Here is a 23,553-nt window from a genome sequence, read left to right as displayed (position 1 = left end):
ATCCATTAACTAAACCTCTGCCGCAGGCGAAGCACAACTCGCACACTGCAGCTATGGGAATCAAGCATATTGGAGAATGGCTTTGATGTCTCTGTTTAATGTTTTAAAGTTTTAGAGTTTAAATCTTTGTAAAACATTATTGGTTAATCATTCACAATAAATGAAAAGAATTCATTTTTCCATTTAATTTGTGGTTTATTAAATGATGAGTCCCTTCAATTTGACGATATATTCAAGATAGACTGTCAGGACCAGTCCTGTGACTAAGAAATGTCTATCAAGTGAACTTGAATGTCAAAGGTTGAAAATGGTCCCTAGTCGGAGTTTTCTATAAAATTGGACGCATAGAAAACGTTAGACGATTAGAATGCAAGATGACTAGTAGTTCTGTTTCTTGAACTATGTGGACATGGAAATGTTATAATCATTTGCATAGATACTTACTTTGGGAAGACTAGTATCGGACAAGACCTATGAAACTTTACTGTAAGAGATGAAAATCTGTCATAAGTAAATTTCATTAAATTATTAGACACTAAATCCTCAATACCTGAGTGATTTGAGATTACTTGTTTGAGAACTGGTTGCTTTGACGTTGACCAACCGTCGCACCGTAAAAGGAGGCTATAAAGGCAACACTCAGGTAATCACCTATCAAACGAAGTCTAATCTCAAGATCGCAAGATTGGGATTGTCCTCCTATAAATCGGGATGAGATGCTTAAAAGTTGTACAAGGCCACTCGGAGAGCTAGAAACTGTGAAATGCATGGCCGTGCTCGGATGAATCATAGGCTATGATTATCTGTTTATTTGATCAGTTGAACTCTGAAACCGAGAAACACCTCTGGACATAATAAGGATGACAACTCTTACCTTATGTTCAAGAGCAAGCATCGAGCGACAAAGGAATTAGGAAATGCACACTTGTCCCTAAGGACAAGTGGGAGACTGAAGGAAATAATGCCCTTGGTCCAAGTATGCATTCTATGTTAAGTCTAATAAATGCGGTTCAGTATTAATTAACAAGTTAATAATTCAGTGAGATCAAGTGAGCTGAATGCCTAGCTAGAGGCCGCTTCAGTTCAAGTGGAATTAATGATATTAATCCACAGCTTACTCTTGACTGAACCCGTAGGGTCACACAAATAGTACGTAAACGGATCAAGTATTTAATGGCATTAAATACTCTATCTATGGATATTCGGAATCGACGGATCTTGGTTTCAGTGGGAGCTGAGATCGTCACAGGCAAGAAATGAATACTCCGGAAACGATGATATTACCGGAAATGGAAATATGGATCGTATCGGAAATATAAATATTATCCAAGTCGTAGATATTGCCGGAAACGGAAACATGGTACGTATCGGAAAATATTATCGGAAATGGAAATATTACCAGAATCGGAAATATTGCCGGAAACGGAAATATTGTCAGAATCGGAAATATTACCGGAATCGAAAAATAATTCCGGAAACGGAAATATTAAATATTTGTTCGAAACGGAAATTAATTCCGGAATCGGAAATGTTAAATATTGTTCGTATCGGAAATGAATTCCGGAATCGGAAATTTAATCGGAAGCGTATCGTACGAATAAGCATCGGACGAGGCCTGCCGGACGAGGGCCCAGCACGAAGCCAAGCCATCGCCCAGCAAGCCAAGCGCGCCACACAAACAGCCACGCCAGGCCCAGCGCAAGGCCAGGCCCAGCAGGCCGTGGCAGCGCGCACAGCGCGCGCAGCGCGCGCGGGTGCTTGCGTGGGCTTGTGGCTCGCGCAGGCCTCGCTGCGTGGGCTGCTGCTCGCACGCACGCATGGGCGGCCCATCGAGGCTGCCGTGTGTGTGTGCGTAAGTGTTTGTGTTCGTGCACGTTTCCTAAAACGTGCAGAGTTCGGTTAATGATTAAATTCCTAATTCTATTTGATAAATTAATTAAATTAGAGTTCTTGTAGGATTCTAGGTTTAATTAATTTGTATCTGAATAGGATTCCAATTCCCCTTCCATAACCCTATAAATATGTGGCCTGGGTTCACAATTTAAAACGAGTTTCAAAGTATTCAAAGTGAGTTTTTGAGAGAAAAATTCAGCCACACATCTTGCTCAAAGTGCCGAAAATTCTAGTACCTTAAGGGCGATTCTAGTTGGTCAATCTTAAGGCGGATCCGGACGTGCTGTGGACTATCTACGGAGGGACGACACTTGGAGTCCTAAAGACTTGTTCTTGCTCGGTTCGGGCGCAGCTAGGGAGGGCACGCAACAAAGAGTATGCATCTAAATTATGCTATATGATTATGTGTAAATAATATGTAATCCTGGGTTAATGGTTGTTTCCGCATGATTTATGTAATATCATATGTATCATAACCTAACAAAAAGGGCGTTGCTATAAGCCTACTTTGTAGTAGTGTATATGCCTCTACTAACCATATATTATTAACAATAAGTATTAAATTCATAAAGAGGAAAAAAGGAAATCAGTCAATAGTCACAAAAAATAACGGCATAAAGAGAAAACGTGAAATAAATAAGGAGAACTACAAAAAAAATAAACTAATCACGGTAAAGATTATGTAGGCCCAACCACAAATTACGCTACTAATGAAACAACAAGTAACTATGGGCAAAATTTCAAAATTAAAAAAGGAATTTTTTTTTTACCAAATACTTAATTACAGCTAACTTAACCCACCAAAATCAGGGACAGGAATTAAAAAAGGAATTTTTTTACAATACTTAATTACAGCAAACTAACCCACCGTAATGGCACAAAAATAATAAAAATAATAAAAAAGTAAAAAATTCAATCAATTACCCCTTAATTTTCTCCTCCATTATGACAAAACAAAAGGCTTGAGGAACTTTTTACCAGCCAACTCTTGTACGGGCGTGGGCTCAGAAGGACCTCTCTAGATCTCCTGCTAGGTAAGTATCTTGGTGTTCCATTATTCCATGAGCGCCGAAATTCGAAATATATTGTTGATAGAGTTCGGGTAGATTGAGTGGATGGAAAATCAACCAGCTTTCCTTGGCGAAATGACTGACCGACTCTGCTCTTACCCTTTTCTTTCGGTCGAGCTAGGCTTCACTTTTTGTGGGTTTTTTGTCAAGTAAAAAAGAATTAAATTTGGTACCAGCTTCTGAAAGTTTGAAAGCACCTCCACGTCTTGCTTGACGTAAAACAGATAGTGGATTTGTTTCTATCTTTTGTTGAACCTTTTTCACGGCTCGATAGAGGAGATGTTTACCCCTTAATTTTTTCCTTCATACTGTATGTTTATTAATGTTAAATTGCTAATAGCTTGGGAAATGATGACAAAATCTCTTATTTCTCTCCATGTTAATTCATAACCACTAAATTATCTCCTTTTTAATTCATAACCCCTTAATTCTCTCCATTTTAATTCATAAAAGAAAATACTCCGTAACTATGTTGCAGTCAAAATGGTGGAGCGACGCTCAATGTTGCAGTCCAAATAATCCACTCAACGGCATTCTTTCTCTACTCGCTATCAAACCCTAATTTATGAAATCATTTTTTCCAATTTCTCTAAGAAAAAAGTCAATCAATTCCCGAAATCCTTTTTTTCAATTTCTCTAAGAAACACACTATGTATATGTTAATTTTCTTTACTTTAGTACTACAATTTAGATTTTTCGTCATATAATATGTGTATTACATTGTTTAACTATGTAAATGATTTTAACTAGAGATTATATCTAATTTTTCTTCCTATGAACTTTTTGAACAATTTCTCTAGCATATTATTTATTGTGATTAGTTGTCATAATGCAATTTTTAATTTTTATATAATCTCGCACACATATTGTGCATATAAGACTAGTTTTATAAATTACATCCTCAATCACTCTGCCTGCTAATTCTTTTTGATGTTATTATGAAATTGCCACTTAATAAGCGTTTTTATGTTAAGCAAAGAGATAAATTGGGAAATTCTCCAAAAATTGATGGTGAAAGAAAAAGAGTGGAGGAGTGAAGCAAACCGTCCACATTTCACAAGGCACATACGCAATGAGAATTCCCATCACAAATCTGTTATTACAAACATCCCCCAATTTCCGTTGTTTTAAATCCAACTTTATAAAGAAAACAATTCCAATTCACAAATATAGAAAGATTCGTTACTCAAATACTAACAATTGCACTTGTTTTCTGGGTTTTGCATTTTATAGCATAACCAGAAGAACAAGACGAAGAAGATGGGAATAGTAATTTCTTGGCAAAGACAAAAAAACTAATTAAGGAAAGATGGAGTACAAATAACAAATTTCTAAACAATACCTTGCTTTGGTTTTGTTTAACAGAATTCAAAGATAACTAATTCAAGAAATCATCGCTTGTAAGTCTTACTTTCTCTCTCCTCCCCTTTAATATACTCGTCCATGGCTGTAACCGTTCTCCTTTCTTCATCGTTCAAACATAAAGGTGGGTTCTTTGATTTTTCTGGGTTTTTTTTCTTCTGTTTCCCCAGAAATGTTGGTATTCTGAATGAATTTGCTTTAGTTGCTTTATTTGTGACGAGAAATGGGTTTCTTTACTTCTGATTAACTTCAAACTTTATTGTTTCTGGAACATTGATTTCCGTGTTTGATTTGGAAGATTGTATGAAGAATCAACTTGTATGGGGTGTCCATTAATTTCTCGCTAACCTGTTGTATTACTTTAATGCAGGGTGGATTTGCATTGAATTTGTGAGTTGTTGATGGAAAAGATATCCTAGAATTGACGTTTTGGGTGTAAGAATTAGTTTCCTGGAGAAATAATTGAGGTTGATTGTGATAAAATAGTGAAGGTGCTTTTTGAGGGCGAAATGTGTTTGGCAAAAAGGTAGGGATTGAGACAGAGCTTTCATTTGATAGGATGGATGTGAATGGTGGGTCGTTCCCTAGAAAACTAGCACAGTGTAGGATTTGCCATGATGAAGATGAATCTTCGAACATGGAATCGCCATGTTCTTGTTGCGGTAGCTTGAAGGTTTGTTTCTTTGGAGCATATTCAAGTTGATAATGTCATGTAGTAGTTGATCATAACTCGTATATCACTGAAGTTGTTTGTATTGGCTTGTTTACAAGATTATTCTGATATAGGAGGATGTGTTGTATTGTTTTCCGGCTATCATTCTTATTGCCTATTGAATGGGTTATGGTGATGATAATTGAATCTTAATTTTTGAATGAATGCAGTATGCTCACCATAGATGTGTACAGATGTGGTGCAACCAAAAGGGTGACACTGTCTGTGAGATCTGCCTGCAGGTTCTCTTTAACCTTCTCTGATATTTTTTTTCCTGTTTGTGGTTTAATAGTTTGGTTAACAAAGATAACTATCCACTCTATTTACTATTTAGTATCTTTGATTTTATGAGGCTGCAGCCATTCAAGGCTGGTTATACCGTGCCACCCCCTAGATTGCCCTTTGCTGTCATTCCAGTGCGTTTGAGGTACCTCTCGCCTCTGTGTACTTCCATGCCAAGATGTCTTGTGTCTGAGTAACTTGTATATCTCTACAATGATGTGCTTGTATGCCATTAAACATTTCTTCTAACTTGTACAGGGAACCTTGGGAGTTCTCAACGAGTAATCAATATGCTCATCCATCAATAGTTGCTGCTGAAAATTTCTTCGATCATAGAGTTGATGACTTTACAGCTCCGACTGCAAGCATAATCTGTTGTCGGATCATTACAATCATAGTAATCTCTCTTCCTCATTGTTTTCTGCTGATTAACACCAATCCTATCCTTATTGGGGTTTTGGAGTATCAAACATCAACATTCTACAAATTTTATTATGTTCTCAGTCGATACAGTCATGTTTAGTAGCAATTAATATATAATATGGAATCAAACTGATAATGCTGTTGTTGTTTGCAAGCAGTTTATGGTTCTGGTTGTTCTACGCCATACTCTTCCTATTGTATATAACGGGGCTGGAGAATACTCTTTTACCTTATACACGGTGAGTCGTGAGTTACCTTCAATTCATCCCTTTTATAAATGCATAATTCACTATAATGTTGAGTATATTAAGATGCCTGAAACCGCTTGCAGTTATTGATGCTGAGGACCATTGCGATTCTTCTGCCAATGTTTGTCATGCTTAAAGCATGCAGCGTTGTTCGGCATCATCGGAGACACCGACACGCACTTTATCATGCTACATCAGATGAAGAAAATGAGCTAGCGCAGACGCAGATATCAGCTCATATTATCCGTATTCAGTAATTACCATGATCATCTAAAGTGAAGACATTCACTGTGGCAATTTAAGATTCATCAGAATTGCCAACTCAACTGAATGTTCTTTTGTCAAACAACGGAATGTATATATTCTTGACAAAAGCGCTATTGTGGAAGTCAGAGGAAACAAGGATTAAATTGGCCAACATATGACTTTATCCGAGGATTCTCCAGATGTAAATAGTAATAGTAGTACTCAGAATCTGTATATAAACTTAGCTAACAGTAGTATTGATTGATTCAAATGGCTATAAAATATCAACTATTATGTGTATACGGTTCCGTTTCCCTGGGATAATCAGGCTGGAAGTTACCAACATACAAGCACAACATGTTGCTATGGCTAATGTACCACTCCAAACAACTTCCCTCCTCAAATATTCAAACATAGCATAATTTCTGTGCACCACTTGTAGTGGTTGGATACTTGGATATATTAGAGGCATTTAATTTCCGGTATACATAAGGATAAAGATAGGTGTTTTCCCGATTATACAGGGGATTTTTGGAGGAATCGCATGTGTGATTGTGTGAGGGATGTTGGAAGTCCTAGCGAGAATACAAAAGAAAATGAGTGGGAAAACACCAACTACTTTCAATGTTTATATTTGGGGACTTGAGGGAAACATTTGTTTAAGAAAGCATGTGAGTGGCATGGATGGACACACAACGCGCGCGGGCTGGGCCGTGGGCCATGGTACTTGGCGAATGCGGTTCGCGGGCATGGGGTGGGTTTTGTGGTCCGGGTCTTTCTTTTTGGTCAGTGGTGGGTTTAGTTAATTCTAACGGGCAGAAAGAATTAATCAAACCACTAATCTCGTAACTGTCCCATTAACCCCACTAAATGTCGTTTTAACTACCCATTAATTACCAGTAAACGTGGTAACCTTCCACTACTCCTCTACTAGCCGTTTATGGTTGTTGCAGCTCTCCTATAAATACCTCACTTCTGTTTTCCATGGGCAAATATTCTGGTCTCTAACCGAGGCTTGTGAGTGCACACAAACCTTGGTGTCGTGTTAATCCTGGAAGGCAACCACAAGTGTTCTACTGCATTGGATGTAGCGCAAAATTGTCTTTTAGGACAGTAGTTCGACTACGGCGCGACAAGTGTTCAGTTCGTACATACGCATTATCCAACTAAGTTGTTCCGATTATTTATTTAGCTAACAAGGGAATCTATAGCAGTTAGGCTACAGCGTCCATCCAAGTACAACCGAATACAAAAATCTCATAGTAACTTTAAACCAAAATACGATAACATATTTCTAAATTCAATACAAACTACGTATGGCTTGAAGTCTAATCGAATGGTACATACATATGATTAATCAAATGTTACTCCGTAGCTCGTTAAAATAATTAATCTTTGATATGTTCCTTGATTAAATTTCAAGTAAATAAAAGTAGAATTATGAAACGTAAGCTAGTATTTCCGTATATTTAGGGTGCGTTCTGTTCAACTTATTTGACCTGAACTTATCTGATCTGAACTTATGTGAACTTAATGGAACTTATTAAAACTTTTTAGAACTTATCTGAACTTATTGGAACTTCTTGAGACTTATTACTAATCACATTACTAATAATATAAATAACAAATAATAAATAATAAATAATAATATTATTATTAATATTGGAACTTATGTGAACTTATTAAACCTGATTTTTTATTTTTTTTATTTTTTTTTTTTTTTTTTTTTTTAAGGATGAACATAACGCACCGTTATACTATTCAAATTGGGCAGTTTGTTTAATTTTATGCCACTTCCCTTTTTCTGTGTTTGACGGTTTGACCTCTATGCTGAAAGCCTGAAACACAGAGTCGAACATAGAAGAATAAGAAATGCTACACCTACAGCGCCGCGTTGGAGCAGCCGCCATCTCGGCCGCACGCAGCTTTACAGCGGTTGCGGAGGCTTTGACGGCGGATAATTCCGGCAACAAAGCCACTGCAGAAACCTCTCCTTATTCCTCTTCAAGTGGTACGTTGGGGAAAAGGCTGTTCGCACTGGTACACCCAAAACGCAGCGCGGTGGTCACTATTAGTCAATGGAAAGAGGAAGGCCATACCGTTCGCAAGTATGAGCTCAATCGTATTGTTCGTGAGCTTCGTAAACTCAAGCGCTTCAAACACGCCCTTGAGGTTTATCTCTCTCCTGGCTTGGGGTTTAACTAGGGTTTTTAAAACTTAAATTTTATGTTTTATTCAAGTAATGATTGGTTGTTTCTTGATTGTTACAATGGTTGATGAATTTGGTAAATTTAGTAATGAATCGTATTGTTATGGATGATTGTGTGTTTGAGAATTCCAGTGACCATTCATGTCAACATAGGGTGTTTGATTTTTGGCTTGAACATTGGGAATCTGATGCATTTGGGGTATTCTCAGTTATTTATGGGATTTTTTGGCGTATAGATCTAATAGAAGTCACATAGGGCGGTAATGTAGTCGGGATTCGATCTTAAGTCTTGCTTAGTTAAGAGCGGATGGACTAGTCAAGCCGCATATTAAGTTGAATACTGAAGAGTGGATTAACTAGTCAATTAAGGGGGCGTTTGGTTTGCAAACTGGTATGGGATTGGAATCAGGAATAATATGAAGGTGGTATGGGTTTGGAACTTGATACTTAATTCCATATGTTTGGTTCGATTTGGGGATGAGCTTTTTTCCTTTTGTTTGATACCTGGAGTAAAGGTATGAGCCATACCCGCCTCCCCCTAGGTTTCTAAACCCCATACCTTGGGAGTTTGAGGTATGGGTTTAAAATTCTTAAAATTTCCAACCAAACCCATGGTATGGGTTTAGACCATTATAAACTCATACCTCATACCTATAATTCGTGAACCAAACACCCCTTAAGGTGTTTGATGAATGATCATCGGGTATGTTTCTCTGAATTTTCTGGGATTTCTTGTTGTTGAAAGGCAGAGGTGATGCTTTCTGCTAAAGTGACCTGCCCTGTTTAGAATAATCATGGAAGAAGTGTGATCAAAATGAAAGTGATTTTATCCCTTGTATGTTTGATAATGTGTAAGAATGTCAAGTTATGTATGTTTGGAATTTAGAGCTTAATGTCATACGCAGAAGAGTTTTGACTTTGTGAAGATTTGTTGCTATTTTGTTTAGAATTGAAACTTATTTAATTTCTTAGATTAGCGAATGGATGAGAACTCAAGAAGATATAAAGTTGTTAGCTGGAGATTATGCTGTCCATTTGGACCTGATTGCTAAAATACGCGGTTTGAACAGTGCTGAGAAGTTTTTTGAAGATATGCCTGAAGCGATGAGAGCTGAACCAACATTTTCCGCACTGTTGCACACATATGTACAGCATCGTGCCCATGATAAAGCTGAGGCGTTGATGGGTAAGATGGTTGAGTGTGGTTATGTAAACAACCCCCTTCCTTATAATCACATGATGTCCATGTACAAGGAGATTGGAAAGTTGGAGAAGATTCCTGAGCTGATGAAGGATTTGAAAAAGAATACAAAACCAGATATTGTCTCATACAATCTATGGTTAACCATATGTCAGTTTCAGAATGATGTTAAAGCTGCAGAAAGTGTTTTCCTTGAAATGAAGAAAGCCAAAATTGAGCCTGATTGGATGACATATAGCATATTAACCAGTTTGTATATAAAGATGGAAATGAATGGCAAAGCCGAGTGCTCTTTCAAGGAAATGGAGAGTAGGATATCCCGCAAAAATCGATCTGCATACTCTTCTCTTATCAGTTTGTATACAAATTTTGGAAAGATAGATCAAGTCCATAATGTATGGAAGAAGATGAAGTCATTGTTCCGCAAATTGAACGATTCGGAGTACATATGCATAATAGCTTCCCTCATAAAGCTCGGGGAACTGGAGAAGGCTGAGGAATTTTACGATGAGTGGGAGTTAGTTTCTACAACTGGTGACTGCCGTGTCCCTAATTTACTAATTGGGGCTTACATCAATAGAAACCGTGTGGAAAAGGCTACAAAGTTTTTTGATAGGTTTACACAGAGAGGCATAAAACCTAGTTACACCACATGGGAGCTTCTCACATGTGGTTATCTAAAGCTTAAACAGACAGACCAAGTTCTAGACTCCTTTGAAAAAGCTGTAAACAGTGTGAAGAAATGGGAACCGAATTTGTCATTCATCCATGAGATTTATAAGCTTTTAGAGGAGCAGGAGAACATTGAGGGAGCTGAAAAGATGCTTTTCTTGCTTCGTAAGGCTGGGTATGTAACCACAGAGATGTACAATATGTTGCTCCGAACTTATGCAAGTGCTGGGAAGATGCCACCTATAATTGAAGAAAGGATGACAAAGGACAAGGTTTTATTAAATGAAGACACCAAGGAGCTCGTTAGGCTAACTAGTACAATGTGTGTTGCTGATGTTTCCAGTTGTTTATCTTGACCTTTATTTAGTGAAGAAATGTTGAAAAACATCACATTAAAAGGTTAGAGTAATTCATCTGAAAAAGTGTTACAAAATGTAAGCGAAAGCTTCTGCAGCGAGTAGTGTTGATTGACCAGAATTTGAGGGGCTCAAAGAGTGTGACTTCAGAAGAGGGTTTCGGGGCATTTTCAACTGTTGTGGATTCAGTTAGTTAAGATAGCTACTGATTATTTGGTACTTGAAATCATGCTTTATTAAGTTTTTTGACCCATCATGCCTATATGCATTTGAAAACACTGAAATCATGTCTTATAAATGCAAAAATACTGTCAATAAAAGTCTCCAGTGATCTGAATTGGGGATTGCTCGAGTTACTGAATTACAATTTTGATAGTTTGCATGATCAATTAGTGATAAGTAATCAGGTGTTTTTCTCTTGTACCACGAACAGTGATAATAATGATTGTTTATGTACATTTGATTACCATTTCATGTCTTAAATTGATCCTTGAGTCTTGAAATATACATATCACTGGTGGTTGTAAGTTCTGATCTGCGGGTTTTTCCAACAGGGTCCAATAAGAGAATGATTTGTGGTTTTCCGGGTGATTTGGATCCGAGTAGAAAATGGTCGTGTGGATTTCCCAACGGGATCCAACTAGTTGGCATTTCATAAAACGAAAAGGCTATATTGTGAATTATTTCTTGTCAATGAGTATAACTAACTGATAAGCAAGAGCCTACAACTTAACAAGCACAAGGTTTAGATTTAGAGTGCTCCCACCACTTACCAGAGACACTGGTTTGACCAATTACAAGTTTACAACATAACTCAACCACTTTATTGTTACTATCCAAAAAAAAATGTAACCATGCATTCATTATTGGTTAAAATTATGAATTTGATTACTCCGTAGTTTGTTGGATAATGGGGTATTCGGGTACACGGTAACATATGAGTATTTTGTAAGTGTAAGGGTACGTTCTGTTCAACTTATTTGACCTGAACTTATCTGATCCTATCTGAACTTATCTGATCTGAACTTATCTGAACTTATTGGAATTTATTGGAACTTATCTGAACTTATTGAAACTTATTGGAACTTCTTGAAATTAATAATTAATAATTAATAATTAATAATTAATAATTAATAATTAATAATTAATAATTAATAATTAATAATTAATAATTAATAATTAATAATTAATAATTAATAATTAATAATTAATAATTAATAACTAATAACTAATAACTAATAACTAATCACTAATCAATAATCACTAATAACTAATAACTAATAAGTACTCCCTCCGTGTTTTTTTTAAGAGATACACTTGGTCGGGCACGGGTATTAAGAAAAAGAATTAAATGAAACAAAGTAATAAAACAAGTGGGTTGGGTAGATATTTTAATAAGTAAAACAAGTGGGGACCATGTCATTTTAGGGGATGGGGGTGGGGGTGGGGGGTAAATAGATTATTTAATTAGATGGTGGGGTTGATAAGTTACTAAAAATGGCAAGTGTATCTCTTAAATAAATACGGCCGGAAAAGGCAAGTGTATCTCTTACATAAATACAGAGGGAGTAATAACTAATAACTAATAACTAATAATAAATAATAATATTATTATTATTATTAATATTGGAACTTATTAAAACTTATTGGAACTTATCTGAACTTATTGGAACTTATCTGAACTTGTCTGAACTTGTTGGACCTGAAACTTATTTTTTTTAAGGTGAACAGAATGCACCCTAAGACATTGATTTTTTTAATTTTTTTTTTCTATATATGCGAGTACTTCAACAAAAATAATAGACGAAGAATGAAGTAGTAGCTTTTTTAATTTTATATAAATAAATATAATTCGACGGACTGTATTTCAAGACAAGAAGAAATGATATACAATGTAAAATACTCGTCTTATCCAAATTTGTGAGATACAAAGTATAAGTGCGATTTAAATTGTTATTTTTTTCAAGGTCAATCAAGGACATAAGATCCTTAACACTTCATCATCTAGTCAATTATTGCTCTATTTTATCCAAGTCAGAAAATCTAAAAAAAAGAATCAAAAATAATTTACAGATTTTTGTGAAAAAGGCAGACAGGAAAAAGAAGGAAAAGACAAAACATAAAACAGAGGTTTTTACATAAGAGAGGGTGGATAGATACAGAAGATTTGCTGCTGAGGGCGCCATAGCTTTTGGAGAGGGCAAGAGCATTCAATTTCAAAACCCCAGGTATTTTTCTTTCACTTTTCTGCATTTGTTTTTCAGATGTTCTTTCTTCTTGTATAATCATTTCTGGGAAATTTCAACTGGACTTAGATTAGGGTTTGAGCATTTTGGTTTTGATTTTTCCCCAAATTGATTTTATTGTGATCTTGCTACCTTCTGAGCTTTCTTTTTAGATTGATCCATTTGATGAGCACTTTGTTTGATGGTGATTGTTTTTCATTTGAGTTAATTTGATTAGATTAGGTGCTGTACTTATTACTAGTTTAAATTTCCCCAAATCTGTTTGATCTTGTATTTTAAATGGGTAAAGATCAATTTTTTCAGCAGCAGAAAATATGGAAGATGATGCTTCAAGGTCAATGCCATCTACTCAACAGCAGGTTTTATGAGCCCATTTTCTTACATTTTTTAATTTTTAATACTTTTTGGTCAATTTGTTGAAGATCAATGAAATGGGGTTTTGATTTTCTGGAGTTGAAATTGTTGATTTTGGATTCTGAACTTATAGGAAGCAACTGTTAAGAAAAAGTATGGAGGAATTGTGCCTAAGAAACCACCACTGATCTCCAAGGTATAAATGTGTCATTTAAATAATGTCCTTGTTCATCCTTTTCAGAGTGAACTCTGAATTTTTGGAGCAATTTTGAGAGCTTGAAGTAAATTTTTAAGGTCCAAAATGATTTATTTATCGGAAAAGGAACTCCTGGATTGTGAAAATGGTGAATTATAACAGATCAAGCTTTAATTTTCATGCCAGGATCATGAGAGGGCATACTTTGATTCGGCGGATTGGGCTCTGGGAAAGGTATCTTATTACACTCTAATATGTCTCATTTGCATGGATTTTAGCTTCAGAACAAAGATTGTGTACTGGCTTCCATGACCTTGTTAATGCAACTTTTTTGTTTTGGGGGTAACAGCAAGGCGCAGACAAGCCTAAAGGACCTCTTCAGGCACTTCGGCCTAAGCTGCAGGTATTTGTCAAACTGTCTCACACTCTCACCTTGTGATAATGTGATATCCCTTTGTTTTCCTTATTTGAAGCTCTGTTGTAGCAATTTAAATGATTATGTCGTTCATCAGTTGTTGGTCTTACCTTCTTATCTTTTGCGGTACCTTGGGGAATCTTCAGGCAGTTCCTATGCGGTACCCAGAGGACCTTGAGCTAGTTCCTTGTGGTACCCCCTAACTCCCTAAGAACCTCGAGCCAGATGTTGTCGGTGAAGTTTTTGTCATGAACACTAAACTGCAGCATTATTTAAAAAAGTAAAATTGTTTCCAGATCTTTGATTATTTATTTTTTTAACTGTTCATTGTTTCATGTGTGCTTTACAGCATATTAAATGTTAATCTCTGTTCCTTTCAACCAAACATTTACCAAGTAATTGAATAATTTGCACTATGTTTACCCGGTCATTTGAGGTTGTTCTTGTAGCATTTGGAACACTCTATAACTTGTGCAGCAAACTTATTTGGTGAACTCTAGACTAGTCTATACTTTGAGGGTCTTATATGCTGAAGAATAGTTGTTTGTTAATGGGGAGCTAATGTTTTGGCTGTAATCTAGTTACCTTGAACAAAGAGATGTGTTCTAGACTTGTGATAGACTCTTCTTATGCTGTAAGCTTGGTGACCTAGAAATTCAGTTTGCTTTCTTTGTTCTTTTCTAGTATTTCTTCCATCTTAAAATTATGGTCACAGTAGTTGTGCAATTTGATCTAATTATAAGTGATGAGTGATCTCATAATGTCTTTATATATGCAGCCCACTCAGCAACAAACACGTTATCGTAAATCTCCTTGTGCTCCTGCAGAAGGTGAAGGTGAAGGTGAAGGTGAAGGTGAAGGTAAATGCTCGTACTATCAGCTCCTAATAGTTTTTGCATAATTTCTGTAGCGAGTTGAGTTCATTTTTGCTGTCTAGATGGAGAAAATGCTGCATCTGAGGAACCAGCTTCCACTTAAATGCGAGGACACTGCAGCTTTCCAATATTGCTCATTGTTACTCTTGATCATTTTTAGATAAAAGAGTAATGTTCTGTTGTTTTTGCTTAGAATAAGACTTCCTTAATTGACTGAACTGCACAATCATGTGCTAATGCTTCTTCTATTGTAACATCTTATTTCAATGGGGCTTTTCCTTTTTATACGCAGTAGAGTAATTACACGAGTCCAGATTTTCCAGTTATAAACTAGAGATTCACATACAAACACGTACGGAGTACGAGTCTATGCATAGAGGCATTGGTTTAAATTTTACAGTACATGTTGAATAATTTTGAGAGAAAAAGGTGCAAATTTGACTAAACTTTCTCCATTTAGATTGATTTCGAAATTTTTTCAATTTAGTGCAAGTTTGTTGCACTTGTCTCATGTTAGGTTATCTTCCAAATAAAAGAGGGCGACTTGAGATATTAGTATGGTGGTTGGGCAGTAGATGATGAGGAAAGTTTGCTCCATGTTACACTGAAACGCCATTTCACATTATTGTGTTTGACAGAGCACAACTTTTCTTAGGTGACTTGCATGCACCTGTTGTACAATGCATTTGCAGTATTATAAACATTTTAAAAGGTTATATCGTCACTTTTATATACTTCCTCCGTATTTATTTAAGAGATACACTTGGTCGGGCACGGGTATTAAGAAAAAAAATTGAATGAAATAAAGTAATAAAACAAGTGGGGTTGGGTAGATATTTTAATAAGTAAAACAAGTGGGGACCATGTCATTTTAGGGAATGGGGGTGAGGATGGGGTGTAAATAGATTATTTAATTAGATGGTGGGGTTGATAAGTTACTAAAAATGTCAAGTGTATCTCTTAAATAAATACGGCCGAAAACAAATGTATCCCTTAAATAAATACAGAGGGAGTAACCTTTTAAAATGTTTATTTATACTGTAATTTTTATTCTAAAGGGATTATTTTTATTAAAGAGAATTTTATCACTAAATTCGTTAACTTTAACACTATATATGGGTAATTTTAGTTATTTTGAGTTAACTTCACCTCCGCATTACAATATTTATTGTAAACCAAACTTGAATAAGAATTTGCGCATCTTTCAAAGTCATGAACTCCTGCAGGACTATCTGGACAATATTTACTTAAACCAACCTTGAATAAGAATTTGTGTATCTTTCAAAGCCATGAACTCCTACAGGAATATCGTCCTGTGTTTGTTCTTCAACTGTTACGAGCTGCATCTTGAAAATGATTTCAAGCAAGAATAATAAATAGAATCCGAGAGGTTCAATTTACATTACATGCTTTTTACAAAATTAACTTCCCTTGTTAAATTAGACAATCCACGTTGCAAGCGCAAGTTGTTAACTCGAAAATGTTTCAACTTTCGACCATTGAATAATAAACAACTTCAATAAGTTTGCAGGCACTTCTTTTATAGTCCATATAGCAGTCCACAAACTTGGAACCATATAAAAACACCAGTGACCAGTTAGATGAAATATAAGCCTGTATTAAAATCTATTAATCTTCAGTTGCGGAGAAAAGCTGCTGTTGCAACACGCGATCCCTCGACTCCTCCAAACATGAATGTCGGGTAAGATCGAATGTGGTCAATATATTGGAAAGGAGCTGATGTTTGACCATCTTGGCTTTCAGGTTGGACAGTAGATCTTTGATTAAATCTATCTACCTCTTGCACCAACTCATCTTTAGTACTGTTACACGATGTTACTACCTGCACAGTTCAGAGAAACCACGCATGGAATTAGAAATAATGACATCTTCTCCCGAAAAAAACAGTCAATAATACAATGAAAAAGGACTATAGAGAGCTAGGAATAAGTTCTACATAACACTCTTATCAGTCAAAATGTTCAGCAATAACATTAGTAAGCGAAACTTACTAATATTCCACCAGGTGCCACTAATTTTGCAACAGAATCCCAGTACATAAGCCTGAAATTAGAAAGAAAATGTTGGTAATGGTAGCTTAAAACATTAAATATCACCATCGCAAAGAACAGTCTCAGCATTGAACTACCAAAACATCAAATCTCAATATCACATAGAACAATCTGAGCATTGAACTACCAAATAATCCAAATGTCCTACACCGTATTTGCTAATGTACTACAGCGGAATAGCTTATATCTACTTGAAAAAGAGCTAGCCGTTCTTGAGAAGACAAGATACATAAAAAGAGACAATTGTGGACCTACTTGAAAATGTTAAAGTACTCCATATTGATCAACCCCCCCCCCCCCCCCCCCCCCACTCCACCCCACACACACAAAAATAAAAACATTGTTGATCAACACTACATAAAGATATTATATATCGACCCCAGGTCACCAGTTCAGCTCTCTTGGGAGACAAAATACAAGCAACGTGCCAAAAGAAGATGCAAACAAACAGTACCACCAACCTTTTGATAGGGCCATCCGGATGCAGGCCAATGGCGTCCAAGGTTCCTTTATCCATTACAAGCTGAAACTGTCTGTCCAACTTGGTATCAAGAACATCATCAACCTGAGTTAAAAGATCAAGCCAAATCGTAAGACTTCAAGCATTTCAAGGTCATGAAGATTTCTAGATTGTTCACCGTCATGGCAACGATGGTAAAGAGAGACATGAAAGCAAGAGTCATTTCTCGACATCAGAGTAAGGACAGGCTGAGAGTCAAGTTGTCCGACTTTTAAGACCTAAGCAGATGCGACCTCTACTTCCACTTAACTTCCCTCTATCTCTCCTCATCCATACTATTTGACTCCTCTTCTTTAACTAATGCGCAAAAAGGCAATGTTAAGGTTGTTTGGAAATGGATCCTGAAACATAATCCCCCCCCCCCCAACACACAAACACACACGAGCACACACAAATAGAAGAGAGCAAGGGGGAGACCTCGAAACATACAAATGAAAAATGATAAACAAAAAGAGAAAGGGTACAAGACGAGGAATGTAAAGTTGGAATATGCAATGACAGTATGTCAACACATACAACAGAAAAAAGGCTAATGATACAAATATGCAATCAATCTTGATAAACTCAAGACATATAAAATTAAAATTGGCATGATGGTAAAGTTGAAATATACATGTCAAAAGACATATAAAATTAAAATTGGCATGGTTGTAAAGTTGAAATATACATGTTAAAACATACAAAAGGATAATGATACAAATATGCAATGAATCTTGATAAACTCAGACATTTAAAATGAAAACTGGCATGACTGTATGAACCATGGTCCATGGATGGCTAGATTTTGTTCACTATCAAGCATCAATAGAGGAAAGGGTGATTGGAAAAACAACTTAGTTCTTCTGCGCACACACTGCTTTCTTATAATACGATACAAACACATTACACATGTTTGAGTAAGAAACGGACATGTCTATGTAAACCAAACAAATGCAACCAATAGTGCTGAAGTGTCAGGTCAGGCATTCAGCTAAACACATATGTCCAATATGTAAATATGACAAAATCATTCCTGAAAATTCCAACAGAAGATGACCTTTAAATAATAACTATGAAGCAAGTATCAGTGCTCAAGCATCAGATCGGGCATTCAGCTAAACAAGAATGTCCAATATGTAACTATGACAAAACCATTCCTGAAAGTTCCGACAAAAGATGACCTACAAACAATAACTATGAAGCTAGATACTTCGTTTTCGTTTGAAGACAGTTTAAAATTTGAAACAAGATAAGGAAACCAATTAGTCATATGCAGACCAGGATATATTAGTCACATGAACCAATTAGTCATATGCAGACCAGGATATTTACTCTTCCCCTTGCCTTCCTTATCTCTCCATTTGACACTATTTTTGTAGTATTAATTTATAATCACGTTCATCACCCCCCCCCCCCCCCCCCCTCCTACAACAACAAACACACCCAAACACCCCGCCACCCCCAAAACGAAAGTCAAGAGATTCATGTCCAATCCATCCCAACCAAATCCAATATCCCATAGACTCATAAACTTTCTGTAAGAAATGCCACTAACAGCTAAACAGATGAGATTTTCTTTTTCTCTTTCTTCTGATACTCATTCTGTTTCCGGGACTTGATCAGTTAATTGAATACGAATCAAAAGAACCCCTTTGATGATTTTTATCATTATATTACAAAAGAAATTGTTGTACAATGTATAACCTAGAGATCCATAATCCGAAAATTCAGAAATAATAGTATTAGGATTCGCACATAAATTAACTGATAAAACCAACTGATGAAATCAAACTATTGGTAATGTAAATTTTTTATTTGAATCGGAAATGTACCGAGAAAGCAATGTTTTTAAATCCATCCCTCTCAGCAAGACCGCGAGCAAGGTTAATTGCCCCTTCACTGTAGTCAACGCCAGTTAAGTCTGAGAATCTGAATCCAAACAGACAAAAAGCATGTCAGCTGTTCTAGCAAGAGGGGAAAAACAACCGTGAATGTCATTACCCCAAAAATTTCACTGTTTTTACAAGCTGGTCAAAATATAAATACTACTTATTCCTCTCCTTTTGATTGTACATGAAATAAACTTCGCTAGTGACTGAGAACCACTTGTCAAAGTCATCTCTATCCTCTAACATAGAAATTGTTACCACGTACTTCCAATCATATATTGAATAAATTCTTCACATGGTGAGTAATTGTTGCATGTGCAATAAATATTAAGATGCAAAATAGCAGAATAACCAGTTAACCAAATAAGCACATTAATGCCAAAAATCCTAAATACTTGCTCAGATAGGGATCAAAAAGGCATGGCATCAACCCACTTGATTTTTTTCTTGAGAGAACACCGGCCACTATCAACTCAATTGTCACCCAAACATTCCAAATAGTTGACAAGCAAAGATTTGTAGGCCAACTCCTTCATTTAATCACACAGAACAAGCTTACACCAGTTATCATCATCCAGGACACCAAAATTCTCAAAACAAGTTCTGATAAAGATGAGCATCTCCACTCACAGCCGCACAGGTGGCATCAAGTGACTTATTAACTTGAACTAGTAAATTACCGAACATTAAATATTAAACTCAACAACAAGTGTTAGATTAACACTACCAATGGTCAGGAACTATTAATCCAATCCTGCCTGTTACATTAAATTACAAACACTAGTGCCTACTCATCCAAACAATAGCTAACAAGGTTACAGGTTTCTAAAATTTCAAACACTGGAACCCCATATTGCCAACCATTCCCATCAAACCCATTTCCATATGTAAAGAACACCTATGAAGCATGGGTACGTTGCCCGGGTGCCGTATCTCGTACTGGGTACGGGTATGGGTACGGGTACAGGACGAATCTAAATAGTGGGTACGCGGGTTAGATTTGGGTACGGATGGGTTCATTTTTGGGGACAGGTGGGTACGTATTTGGGAATGAAATCACGTACCCAGAGCCTATTATGGTAGTTGTGAAGCCCAAATTCACAAATTAGGGTTTTGTTTTTCAAACTCACCTGCGTCATCGTGGAGTGGTTGGTCGACTCCGTCGCCGCCGGCCGTTTCGCCTTGCCGGTCATCTCACATCGTCGCCGGTTGTCCAACTCGCCGGTTCTTCTTCTACGGATCCTTCGAGTTTCTTCTACATCTTCCACAGCCTTCGAGAGTTCGAGCTTTGAGGCTTCGACTCTCCGGCGAGTTTCTGACGTTCTTCTACGGCCTTCGAGCTTCGCCGTCGTCTCAGTGTCTCACCTCTTTCTCCCTCACCGGGCGGCGAGTAACCCTAACCCGTTCTACCTTTTTTTTTTCTTTTTTTTTTTTGCTCGATTTGTTTTGTTTTTTGTTATTTGAATGAATGTGGCAACTGAAAGCTGTTTTATTTTCGTTCTCTATTTTTGTTCGATTATTTTTATTTATTTTTCATTTTATTTTCGTTTTTTATTTTCTTTGTTTTGTCATTTAGAATTTAGGCAGTGACTTAATTGTTGTTGCTTTATCTACTTTAAGACATTAGATTTAGTTGTTGTGTTATTGGTATTTTGAACTTTGACCTATTTATGTATGGTTGTCTAATTTAGCTAAATTCTTCTCTTTTTTTTTGCCGAATCCATGCCGTACCCGTTTTTAACAATTTTGATTTTGACGTTTTCCGTCCCCGTACCCGTTTCCGTGCAACATAGAAGAACACTATGGAGCATCAAACCAAGATAATCATATAACTATAGGTGGACATTCAAACTAGAGTTAAAGTAGTGGAAAATGTAGGAAACTAACAGGATGCAATTAATACCCATGCTTAGCAAGCTCTTGGAGAAGCACACCGTTGCCGGTCCCAAGGTCAAGTACGCTCCAACTTGACAGGTCATGAACTGCATGATTGTCATGTTCTGTCTTGTCATCACCAGTGTAGTTTAACAAGCGACGTCGATAAATGTCAATGCACAAACTCTTTGTCCAAGAAACAACAGTATCCATGACTTCAGGTCCAAACCTGTCGGCAAGCAGCAGTGAGCAAAAAATTTAAAATAGAAAAACAAAAAAGCAAAATAACATCCCTAAATTTCCAACCTTGTTGGCATTTGACATTATGAAATTTGAAAGATACTTCAGACTTGAGAGCTCATGTGAGGACTCAGGAAAGATATTAACAAAGGACGGAAAAATGTTGAACACACCCAAAATCTTGTGGTGGTAGTTTCATTCAACCTACTTCTCAACATACAAAGTATTGAATCCATCAACAAACAATAAAGTTGTCCACTTGTATGTCTAAAAACAGTAATATCGAAAATTATAATACAGCCAACAACCGTAAATGACATTTAGTATTAATATTGGTATAATACTTAAAAAAAAGCGGGTAGTGCAAATAGTTGTGATGAAAATACTAGCATAATGTATACGGATTGAAGTCTGTAGCAACCACGGAAACATAACATAAAAACACTCACCAAATTTCACCAGCATGCCCATGCTCACGGAAATTCTGAAGCTCGTCAGTGTATGTAGCATCCCAATAACTCTGAAGACCTAGCATTGAGGCTATCCCATCGCCATCTTCTGCATCTTTCTCTGAATCCTTATCTGAACTGTCACTCGCCAAATGAACAAATTCCAATTTTAAGTAAACCAAAAAAAGATTAAAGTTCACTTAAACACCATGCTGCTATTGGGGAATTTCGGCCAAGGACAAGAAAATATTACAGAGAATTCAACTAAGAGTTATTGCAACACAAACCTATTCAATAATAATTAAAAAAAAATCCCAAATGCGCATAGGGATAAGGAAATGCACGAACTAAACAGGGGGAACTCCAATAACAATAGATTCAATTTCAGCAAATAAACACTCCTTCGGTAATCTGCTTACATCCATTACAACAAAAACTCAAAAACATGCTCGATGATAACCAATCAAATAATATAACTTCAATTCGCCAAATTTCAACTAGCCAAAAATGCTGCCACACTGATCAATGATCACAACGATAAAATCTAATCAAGCAACGACAATGATAAGTCAAAGGAAAATAAAAAACTGGGAAAAAAAACTGAAGGAAATGAGACAAAGAAATAGGGTCCAATTTGATCAAACAAACACATATTTCCCAGAATTCAGACTTTGATCACAACAACACTAACTATCTAGTTGCACAAATTTACAGATAAGCCAGTGAGACAAAAAACGGAGAGAGAAAACCTAATTTAACATTTACACGGGAGACATAGAAACACAGAATCCAAGATTCAATTTCACCAAAGGGAAGGCTCAAATATGTATAATGCAGACATGAACAACGACGAGAGAAAAACTAATTAAACAGCAAGCAATCAAATCAAATCAAAAGTCTTTCAGAAGACAAACACTCGAATCGCAAAATGCAGACATCGATCACAACGAAAAGTCGAAAACAAAAACACCTGACTGAACAAATTCAACGATACCGGAAAAAACCTAAATTCAGAGAAAGCCAAAAGCATAGAAAGAGAGAGATTGAGACAAAGAACCTGTAGTCGGAGGAAGGGCGAAGATTGGCGGCGGCGAGGGCTTCAGTGGCGTCAGCATGACGCTGCTCGTCATCCAAAGTGCTACCGTATTCGCTCTTAATGGACCACGAATCGGCGGCGACGGAGCGATCATCGTCGGATATTAGATCTCCGGTTACCGGAGTTCTAGGTTGCTGAGGAAGATCCGCCGTATCTTCCGCTGGAGGAAGCTTAATTCCCGCCATTGATGGATTTTCGTGCGATAAAATCGGGTTATCGGAAATGAGAGAGAAGAAATGAAGGATAAACCCTACAAACGGGGAAAAAAATTCATTGGAATGTTGGATGGAGTATCCGGTGGAATGGAACTGGGGCACGACGTTTGACCGGTCTTTTATATTGGGACCCACGACACTTGGTTTGAGCCTTGACATACAGCCGGTAGTTTTGACACGACATGACAATACGAACAAAATCGGCACGACATAAACAAAAAGTTATTGGTTTATTTAGTTAGTCACGAAGTTAACCAATGGAACTACGAAGTTAACACAACGCGACTCAATCAATCTAATCATATTAGGCATCTACAAGCTTTTATAGAAGGCGATATTACACAAAAGACCACATTAGTGTCATATATGTTAATCACTGAAACTAATTAGGTAAGCACTGAAACCAATTAGCTAAACAATAAAACTAATTAGTTAAGCACTAGAACTAGTTAATAATT

The 23,553-nt window shown here is 36.6% G+C and overlaps 4 protein-coding genes across 10 annotated transcripts; 3 read left to right on the top strand and 1 right to left on the bottom strand.

Moving 5' to 3' along the window:
- The first annotated feature begins 3,951 nt into the window (after positions 1-3,951).
- LOC110778648 (uncharacterized) lies at positions 3,952-6,536 on the top strand. Of its 4 annotated transcripts, none has more exons than XM_021983203.2 (7): positions 3,952-4,363; positions 4,696-4,998; positions 5,208-5,279; positions 5,397-5,464; positions 5,578-5,716; positions 5,901-5,981; positions 6,074-6,536. In XM_021983203.2, the coding sequence occupies exons 2-7, from the start codon at positions 4,885-4,887 to the stop codon at positions 6,245-6,247; spliced, it is 648 nt and encodes a 215-aa protein (XP_021838895.1). In that variant the 5' UTR covers positions 3,952-4,363; positions 4,696-4,884; the 3' UTR covers positions 6,248-6,536. The 4 variants fall into 4 exon arrangements, with proteins under 4 accessions (XP_021838895.1, XP_021838896.1, XP_021838897.1 ...); XM_021983204.2 differs by having other exon boundaries at positions 3,952-4,449; XM_021983205.2 differs by lacking the exon at positions 3,952-4,363 and having other exon boundaries at positions 4,931-4,998; positions 5,390-5,464.
- Positions 6,537-8,020: 1,484 nt separating this feature from the next.
- On the top strand, positions 8,021-11,063 carry LOC110801634 (pentatricopeptide repeat-containing protein At4g02820, mitochondrial). 2 transcript variants are annotated; one of them, XM_022007007.2, is made up of 2 exons: positions 8,021-8,408; positions 9,418-11,063. In XM_022007007.2, the coding sequence occupies exons 1-2, from the start codon at positions 8,109-8,111 to the stop codon at positions 10,672-10,674; spliced, it is 1,557 nt and encodes a 518-aa protein (XP_021862699.1). In that variant the 5' UTR covers positions 8,021-8,108; the 3' UTR covers positions 10,675-11,063. The 2 variants fall into 2 exon arrangements, with proteins under 2 accessions (XP_021862699.1, XP_056697027.1); XM_056841049.1 differs by having other exon boundaries at positions 8,200-8,408; positions 9,423-11,063.
- A 1,629-nt stretch (positions 11,064-12,692) lies between these two features.
- Positions 12,693-15,068, top strand: LOC110801633 (uncharacterized). Of its 3 annotated transcripts, none has more exons than XM_056841030.1 (7): positions 12,693-12,902; positions 13,227-13,279; positions 13,408-13,470; positions 13,657-13,704; positions 13,820-13,873; positions 14,664-14,745; positions 14,823-15,068. In XM_056841030.1, exons 2-7 carry the CDS (start codon positions 13,235-13,237, stop codon positions 14,861-14,863), a joined length of 333 nt encoding a protein of 110 aa, XP_056697008.1. In that variant the 5' UTR covers positions 12,693-12,902; positions 13,227-13,234; the 3' UTR covers positions 14,864-15,068. The 3 variants fall into 3 exon arrangements, with proteins under 3 accessions (XP_056697008.1, XP_056697007.1, XP_021862698.1); XM_056841029.1 differs by having other exon boundaries at positions 12,706-12,902; positions 13,224-13,279; XM_022007006.2 differs by having other exon boundaries at positions 12,711-12,902; positions 13,224-13,279; positions 14,664-14,739.
- Positions 15,069-16,107: 1,039 nt separating this feature from the next.
- LOC110801601 (uncharacterized) lies at positions 16,108-23,188 on the bottom strand. The gene is made up of 7 exons (XM_022006961.2): positions 22,842-23,188; positions 21,785-21,922; positions 21,124-21,324; positions 19,164-19,260; positions 17,294-17,397; positions 16,773-16,824; positions 16,108-16,603 (listed from the first exon to the last, which is right to left on the bottom strand). Exons 1-7 carry the CDS (start codon positions 23,063-23,065, stop codon positions 16,397-16,399), a joined length of 1,023 nt encoding a protein of 340 aa, XP_021862653.1. The 5' UTR covers positions 23,066-23,188; the 3' UTR covers positions 16,108-16,396.
- Between the last annotated feature and the right edge of the window lie 365 nt (positions 23,189-23,553).

The sequence above is a fragment of the Spinacia oleracea genome, chromosome 1 (assembly GCF_020520425.1).
Source record: "Spinacia oleracea cultivar Varoflay chromosome 1, BTI_SOV_V1, whole genome shotgun sequence".
In the NCBI taxonomy this organism is placed as follows: domain Eukaryota; kingdom Viridiplantae; phylum Streptophyta; class Magnoliopsida; order Caryophyllales; family Amaranthaceae; genus Spinacia; species Spinacia oleracea.
Note: the sequence above shows the minus strand (reverse complement) of the source record. Positions and strands in the feature narration are given on the sequence as shown.